The 9548-nt window shown below is 48.2% G+C and overlaps 1 protein-coding gene across 1 annotated transcript; it reads left to right on the top strand.

Annotated features, from left to right (window-relative positions):
* Positions 1–8154: 8154 nt before the first annotated feature.
* On the top strand, positions 8155–9220 carry LOC121866085 (adiponectin-like; the record flags this gene model as incomplete). Its single annotated transcript, XM_042365679.1, has 2 exons — positions 8155–8346; positions 9047–9220. Coding segments are annotated over exons 1-2 (366 nt in total), but the record flags the coding sequence as incomplete, so codon positions are not given.
* Between the last annotated feature and the right edge of the window lie 328 nt (positions 9221–9548).

Below are 9548 nucleotides of genomic sequence, written 5' to 3'. Positions count from 1 at the left end.
GACTCACAGATCTTGAATCTTCCTTTCTGATGTCATCTGGCTCCAAAATGTCTGCAACTGTGACTCTTTTCTTTGACTTTATGCCTCCCAGCTCTGCAACTATTTGAGAAATCTTTCACTCATGCCTTGTGAATAGCCATCCTTTCCAGACACGGAGATCCATCTACTAGGGTTTGATGTACACATCATAAGTGGCTTGGCTCTGCAAGACAGGCAGGTGGGGCAGGCACTCTTCCTGTAATGATTTGGGCAAATAATTCGACACCTACATTCTGGTCGTACAGAATCAGCCTTAACATTGATCATATTTTCCTCAACCCCTCCTTTTTCTTTCAAACAATTTTGTCCATAAGTGCAGATCCATCATATTTCTATTAAATCAAACTGGGCACGACCCTCCTCACCCCCTCTAAGCGTCATTTCATGGCATATGAGAACTGACCTGGCAATCAACAAAGAATTCTTCAAGGTTCCTTGGGATGAATGTTGCTTTTCCTCAGAGGCCATTATGTGCTGATAGCATTGCTGCAGGGTTATACAGGGTGAGATAGATGCGACTGTCTAACCTACTAAAAATTTCACATTGTTCATGGATTGAGTCTATCCTCTCTCTTGCATGCAGGGTGAGATGGGGACATATCAAGCAATGAGCTATCTCATTATCTTTACTTCTAGAATGCGTTGCCAGGCTATTCTTACTTAGGGCTGACAGAATTTTTTACCAAATCAAAGAATAACTATCTGACTAATTCTTATCTAAGTAAATCCTTCTCATCCTTCCCTCCTACCCCTGCACCTCCTACTGAACCCATGCACTTTCCCATAATCTCCACCAGGGTTGCCGGTGTATCCAGGTTGATGAGTATGGCGCATGACCGACGGAACACCACCTATTCAGGGAGTGTGCAATCCTGCCCTGTTTCCCCTTCGCCTTGCCTCAAAACCAAAAACTTTCCTTCTTCTTCTTGAAACATGCCTTGTCTAAGCCCATCCCAAAAAAGCGTGACCATTCTAACCCTCTAACCACGCCCCATTACCTTAACTTCATCCCCCAAGATTCGAAAACTATCTTGAACTCCCATTTTCCTCCGTCACCTTAAACGCCATTCTTGCCGTCACCACATGGCTTTCGCCAGGCGAGATCTACTGGAAAATCTGCCTCCTATTGAACCCATCTTGTCATCCCTCTAAGGATTATGAAACTTTGTCGTGGCCCCCGACATCCCCAAAATGACATGGTATGGCACAAGCCTTGCTATCTAAACTTTCCTCTTGGCCTCCCAACTTTATTCTCTCAGTCACTCCCGGAGAATCGATCCATGCAGTTGCCACGAGGACGATTTCGCTTACCAATAGCAGCGTCCCACAGGCCCTGTTTCACCAACTCTTCTTTATCAACAACGATTTCACACTACAACCACCCCATCCACTCACGCCGATACCCTACTCCTCACCTTCCTCACATTTTCCCCTCCTCCTAACCTCAACCAGATCCGTTTCAGAACTGATATCACATTTATCAACGCGATCTGTACATCTCTGAATGGGAGATACAAACTGGTTAAGTTCAATAGTAACAAAACTCAATATTACCAATTACACTGTAAAGTAGACGATTCCCCACCACCACATTTCAGGACCTATCACCAAACCTGAAATAAATATGAAACCATTCAACATGTCCTGGAAACACACATCCTTGGCAACAAACAGTTTCCTGAAAGTTGGGAATGCTGTACAGATACTGCAGCTATTTACTCCTGAGCAGTTGCTCCAAGTATATAAGGGATCTATTCATCCTAACTTGGAAATGCCTCATATCGGGGTGGCTTTTCTGTCCAACTATGATAGGGTGAATCAAAGGAATTTCGTCTTATTAACTCTCTCCTTTAGTCGATACTCTCCCTCTTCGCCGCAACAAGTGCTTTTACTCTCTTTACAGGTACTTTTAACGGGCAATGTTCAGAGGATTTGGCATCCTGTGTACCGCCGGTAAGGCCGGGTTCAACACACGTCTTGCCTGGGCGGTGCCCACCATTGTTGATATCGGTCACACGAGAATAACCCACATAGTACCTCCTTCTTCTCACACAGCCAAACTGTGGAATGCGTTTCTTCTGTGTTTCCCAATGTCTCCACTTAAAGCTGGTTTTCCGGCATTCGTGGTGTAGATTAATACAGTATAACCTTTTTTCTATATTTTCAATTTTTTCGTTCTTTTTTTCGCCCCCAGGTCTGTTGTGGGTCGTTTGACCGTGCCCGCGTGGCTAATTCCGTAAAAAAAAAAAACCATCGTCCTGGGCAAGAGGTGGCGTAGGGGCGCGAGCGTGTGTGAGAGATTACCTATATCTGCCCAGCCTGGCGAACTAGGTGGTGGCGAGCGGGGGTTTGTCTTCGCCAGGAGGGGAAGTGAAAGTCTGTGGAGGGAAATTCTCTCACATACACAGCGATACCTCCTCCAGACCTCTCACAGGTAAGGTAAAGGTGATTAATGGCGATCTGAGGTGGTGATTTAGGGGTGACTGAAGGTAATTAGTTAATATCTGAGTTAATTTAAGGTAATATTAAATGATTTGAAGAGGTTGTAAGTAATTTTAGATTTTTTTTTTAACTAATTCTAAGTAATCCAATTTAAGGTAATTTTAGGTCATCATTAATTTACAACGGTACACCAATCCCAAAATACGGATGTGTGACGTCATTATGGGATTGGCCAGTGAGAGGCGTCGGTCGAGCTTCCCGCTACATCAAAGATGGGATCGGGAGATTAAACGCCCCAAAGTCTGTCAGTGGATGAAGAGCTCTCGTAGGGGATGGAGCTCACGGTGGACGGAGAGAGAGAGAAACTAGGTAGATATTAAAGCAGAAACGAAAGAGTAAAGCATTTTAAATACAGACCAGGAAGGAATTATGTATAGGAACGTTATTTATTTGTTTTTAATTTAACTTCTAAATTACAGCGTCGTATCCTTCAACACACACATCAGAGTATTGATCCTCGATATTCATCTAACTTCCAGATTATTGCTGATATTTTTATATAGTTTTGGCGGGAAAAGAATAATTTTTGGCGGGAAAGAAGAGAGTAATAACAAAAACAACAACAATAACAAGCCGTGACGTATATAATACGCCCAAATAAGCAACATTAAATATTTTCCGATATATTTTATTTCTTCTTTCTCTTTCCTTCCCTTCCACCCATTCACCCACGCTCTCTCTCTCTCCCCATCACTCACCGTCTCTCTGCCCCTCTCGCAATACACTCCTCGTAATTAAACTCAACACGTCAACCAACTTAACCATAAAATTATTCCTTCACCCAAATTAATTATATTGACATTTTTTACACACAATTATTCCATTTAATTTCGTCCTCCCCAAAAATATTATAATATTTAATTGTTGCATCTGAGTGTTTTTTGCAACATTGTGCGATGTTCAAAGAGATTTTTTATTTCATTTTTTTTTTTTCGTAGTCAGAATATTATCAATTATTATTATTAAATGTTTGTGTTGTTGGGAGAAGCGTGTGGTGTTGTTTACGTCTGCCTGTGTGTCTGTTTGTGTGTGAGAGAGAGAGAGAGAGAGAGAGAGAGAGAGAGAGAGAGAGAGAGACATTCACTTTCAACCTTTAATAAGCCTACAACTCAAAATATTACGAGCTGTCCGAGTTGACTTTTTTGTTTGTGATGAAATAACTACAATACTGTGATGCTTAGGCCCATATGCAAGATCAGCCGTGGTGTATACCAGTACTGCAAGCTACAAGACCATCCCAGTTGGAGGGCACCAGGTGAACGAGGGACACCAGGTGAACGAGGCACAAGGTAGAAACCAGAACGACACCAAGTGAACGAGGGACACCAGGGAACGAGGGACACCAGGTGAACGAGGGACACCAGGTGAACGAGGGACACCAGGTGAACGTGAGGACACCAGGTGAACGAGGGCATTGGTGAACGAGGGACACCAGGTGAACGAGGGACACCAGGTGAACGAGGGGCACCAGGTGAACGAGGGGCACCAGGTGAACGAGGGACACCAGGTGAATGAGATTACCAGGTAATGGGGGATACCAGGTGAATGAGGGACCCAGGTAACGAGGGGCACCAGGACGAGGGCACCAGGTGAATGAGACACCAGGTGGGCAACACACCAGGTGAATGAGGGACACCAGGTAATGAGGGCACCAGGAACGAGACACAGGTGAATGAGGGCACAGTGAATGAGGGGACAAGTGAACGAGGCACAAGTGAATGAGGCACGGTGAATGAGGGGCACAGGTGAATGAGGGACACAGAGGGACACAGGTGAATGAGGGGACAATGAGACACAGGGGACACAGGTAGAGGGGACACCAGGTGAAAGAGGGACACAGGTGAGGGGCACCAGGTGAATGAGGGGACACTAGGTGAACGAAAGAGGACACAGAATGAGGACACCAGGTGAATGAGGGAACCAGGTAAACGAGGGACACCAGGTGAATGAGGACACCAGGTGAACGAGGGCCCAGGTGAATGAGGGAACGAGACACCAGGTGAACGAGGGGCACCAGGTGAATAGACACCAGGTGAACGAGGGGCACAGCAAAATGAAACAAGAAATGAGGGCACAGGTGAATGAGACACCAGGTGAAAGAGACACAGAATGAGGGACACCAGGAATGAGGACACCAGGTAGAGACACTAGTGAACGAGACACTAGGTAATGAGGGACACCAGGTGAATGAGACACCAGGTAACGAGGGCACAGGTGAACGAGACACAGAATGAGATACCAGGTAATGAGACACAGAAGAGGGACACAGGAATGAGACACAGGTAAGAGATAGGTGAACGAGGGTTTCAGAATGAGGGGCATTGGTGAAGAGGGCACCAGGTGAACGAGGGACACCAGGTGACAGGACACTAAGGAATCGAGGGACAATGAATGAATGAGGACACTCAGGTGAATGAGGGACACCAAGAACAGGGACACTCAGGTGAATGAGGGACACAAGTGAATGAGGGCATAGGTGAATGAGGATGCTGGTGAATGAGGGACACAAGGAATGAGGCAGGTGAACGAGGGACATTGAACGAGGGGACACTAGGTGAACGAGGGACACAAGTGAATGAGGGACACAAGTGAATGAGGGACACCAAGGAATGAGGGGTGAACGAGGGCATAGGTGAACGAGGGACACCAAGAACGAGGCAACAGGTGAACGAGGGACAAGAACGAGACACCATGAACGAGGGGACGGTGAATGAGGGACATGAGGGACACGGGTGAATGAGGGACAAGTGAAACAGGGACAATGGGTGAACGAGGGGGCACAAGGTGAACAAGAAGGACAATGCAGGAACGAGAGATACTAAGGAACGAGGGGTCAAGAACGAGGGACACCATGAACGAGGGACACTAAGTGAACGAGGGACACTAGCGAACGAGAGGGCACCAAGTGAACGAGGGACACGCAGAATGAGGGACACGTGAACGAGGGACACAGTGAACGAGACACCAGGTGAATAGAGGGACACCAAGTGAATGAGGTAATGAGGACACCAGGTGAAGAGACACAGGTGAACGAGGACACAGGTAACGAGGGACACCAGGTGAACGAGGGGCACAGAATGAGGGACAAGACGAGGGACAAGGTGAACAGGGACAAGGTGAACGAGGGGCAAGGTGAAAGAGGGAACAGAAGAGGGGCATGGAACGAGACACAGGTGAACGAGGACACTAGGTGAATGAGGGACACCAGGTGAATGAGGGACACCAGGTGAATGAGGGACACAGGTGAACGAGGGACACCAGAATGAGGACACAGGTGACGAAAACGAATGTGAGGGGACACCAGGTGAACGAGACACCAGGTGAAATGAGGGACACCAGGTGAATGAGGACAGGTGAATGAGGGACACCAGGTGAAATGAGAACAGGTGAACGAGGGACACCAGGTGAATGAGGGGCATTAGGTGAACGAGGGCATAGGTGAATGAGGGACACCATGAATGAGGGACACCAAGTGAGGCAAGGAATGAGGGACAACCAAGTGAAGAGGGACACTAGGTGAATGAGGACACAAGTAATGAGGACACTAGGTGAATGAGGGACACGGTGAATGAGGGCATAGGTGAATGAGGGACACCAAGGAATGAGGGACATGGTGAACGAGGGACACCATGAAGAGGGGCACAAGGAAGAGGGACATAGGTGAATGAGGGACACAGAACGAGGCATTATGAATGAGGGACACAGGTGAAATGAGGGACACCAAGAATGAGGGGTACTAAGTGAATGGGACACTATGAACAGGGACACGGCGAATGAGGGGGCACTGAGGAACGAGGGACACCAGGTGAACGAGGGACACAAGTGAACGAGGGGCATCATGAACGGGAGAGGGACAACCATGAACGAGGGACACAAGTGAACGAGGACAAATGGAGAATGAGGGACACTAAGTGAATGAGGGACACGGTGAACGAGGGACACCAAGTGAACGAGGGGCATCAAGTGAATGAGGGACACCATGAACGAGGGACACAAGTGAACGAGGGACACAGTGAATGAGGGGCATTATGAACGAGGGACACCAAGTGAACGAGGGACACCAGGAATGAGGGACACCAAGTGAACGAGAGGGGCATTGGTGAATGAGGGACACCAAGTGAACGAGGGACACCAAGTGAACGAGGGCATCATGAACGAGGGACACCAAGTGAACGAGGGACACCAGGAATGAGGGGCACCATGAATGAGGGACACTATGAATGAGGAATGCGAACGAGGGACACCAAGTGAACGAGGGACACTAAGAACGAGGGCACTAAGTGAACGAGGACCCTATGAATGAGGGACACCAGGTGAACGAGGGACACCCAAGTGAATGAGGGGCATTATGAACGAGGGACACAAGTGAACGAGGGACACCAAGTGAACGAGGGGCACTGGCGAACGAGGACACAAGAACGAGGGACACATAGGTGAACGAGGGGCATTATGAACGAGGGACATTCGAACGAGGGAAACAAGGAACAATGAGGGACACCAAGTGAACAGGGACAATGGTGAACGAGGGACACCAGTGAATGAGGGACACCAAGTGAAAGAGGCATCAAGTGAACGAGGGACACCAAGTGAATGAGGGACACCAAGTGAACGAGGGACACCAAGTGAATGAGGGGCATCATGAACGAGGGACACCAAGTGAACGAGGGACACTAGGTGAACAGTGGGACACCAAGGGGAGCAAGCATCAAGAACGAGGGACACTAGTAACGAGGGACACCAAGGAATGGAGGGCAATGCAAGTGAACGAGGACACCAAGTGAACGAGGGACACAAGTGAACGAGGGGCATTGGTGAACGAGGCACCAGGCAACGAGGACACCAGGTGAATGAGGGCAAGTGAACGAGAGGCCAAGTGAATGAGAGGGACACAAGGAAGAATAGGCATTGGCGAACGAGGGACACCTAGGTGAATGAGATACTAAGCAAATGAGACAAGTAATGAGGGTACAGGTGAATGAGGGACACACAAGTGAATGAGGAGGCATGAATGAGGGAAATGGTGAATGAGGGGAGGCCAAATGAGGGACACTAAGTGAATGAGGGCATTAAGTGAATGAGGGCACTAAGTGAATGAGACACTGGTGAATGAGGGACACCAGGGAACGAGGGGCATCAAGTGAAGAGGGAAGCACGTAGCAAACAGGACACCAAGAATGAGGCAAATAAGAATGAGGGACACATGAACGAGGGGCCACCAGGACTGAGACATGTAAGAGGCATCAAGTGAACGAGGAAACCAAGAACAGGCACTAGGTGAATGAGGGATACCAGGTGAATGAGGGGCAATAAGTAATGAGTACTAAGAATGAGGGACACTAAGTGAATGAGGGACAAGGTGAATGAGGGGCATTAAGTGAATGAGGGGCACTAAGCGAATGAGGGACACCAAGGATGAGGGGTACTAGAATGAGGGACAGGAAGAGAACAAGATGAAGAGGGCACAAGAACAGGACACGGTGAAGAGGGCATAAGTGAACAGAGGGACACCAGGTAAAGAGGAAACGGAGCAATGAGGGGCATTGGTGAATGAGGGACACCAGGTGAACGAGGGACACCAGGTGAACGAGAGGGCACAAGTGAACGAGGGGCATTATGAATAGAGGGACACCAGGTGAACAGGGACACCAGGTGAACGAGGGACACCAAGTGAATGAGGACACACCAGGTGAACGAGGGACACCAGGTGAACGGAGGGAGGGCAGAACGAGGGCATCAGGTGAACGAGGACACCATGAACGAGGGACACCAGGTGAACGAGGGACACCAGGTGAACAGGGACACCAGGTGAAGACGAGGGACACCAAGTGAACGAGGGACACCAGGTGAACGAGGGACACCAGGTGAACGAGGGACACCAGGTGAACGAGGGGCATCAAGTGAACGAGGGGCACCAGGTGAACGAGGGACACCAGGTGAACGAGGGGCACCAAGTGAACGAGGGCACCAAACCAGTAGCACCTCTCACCTATCTTTTATGACCAACGCTGCACAGGTGAAGAAGGTGGGCGAGACAACCCATGGCGACAGTTTCATCATCTCTATATTGCCTCAGACGACCCGCAGCAACGCTTATTATGTTGGCGAGAGAGACGTGGCACAATGGAGACGGGTGGTTGGTGGTAGAGCGAGCGTGGGAGGTAGTGATAGTGGTGGTGATGGTGCGGGTGTGGGAGGTGGTGGTAGTAGTGGTGGTGCGGGTGTAGGAGGTAGTGGAGAGAGTGGCAGAGAAGAAGGCTTAAGAGACACCATCAGTCCCCTTCTCCAACACACCACCATCAACAACAACACTACAAGCTGGTATTATCAATTCTCTCCACAACACAACACACAGACATACACCTCACCCCAATTACGAAATACCAATTATAAATCTCCCTCTACAAATTGGGTATCAGACGCTAATAGGGAGAATGAAATATGAAAACAGAATAATCAAGGAACAGAATATATCAATAGACCTGAAGATATAAACGTGGGTAAACAGGACATCTACAACAAATACAACTCCTACACCAACCGCTATAACTACCACAATTACAACTACCACAACCTCAGCAGCCCCTACAACCTCAGCAACCACAACTACGACAACAACAACTACAACCTTGGAATATTAAAAGCAAGGTTCTCAGATTCAACGCCAGAGGGAGGAACTCAGGTGAGGACTCTTTTACCTGTTGAGATGTCTCTGACGATAACGAGAGAGACTTCCTCCATGATCTCACCATCTCTTACCTCACCACCTTCCCTGAGAGATAATGGTGATGGTGATGTTGTCTCGTCTTTGTATGGTGACGTGACCTCTCTTGACCTCCTTCTATCTCTACCTCTTTATTCAAGATTCGTTTCCTCTTTATTAGCTCAGTCTTCTTCTTCTTCTTCCTTGGTTGCTGGTTCTCCATCTTCTCTTTTATCTCTTAATTCCTCTCCTTCAACTTTAAATTCTCCTCTTTCTTCCAGTTCACCTTTATCCCTTTCTCTCTCTA

Source organism: Homarus americanus, unplaced genomic scaffold, assembly GCF_018991925.1.
Source record: "Homarus americanus isolate GMGI-L3 unplaced genomic scaffold, GMGI_Hamer_2.0 scaffold7204, whole genome shotgun sequence".
Taxonomy (NCBI): Eukaryota; Metazoa; Arthropoda; class Malacostraca; order Decapoda; family Nephropidae; genus Homarus; species Homarus americanus.
This window is presented reverse-complemented; position numbering and strand designations above follow the sequence as displayed.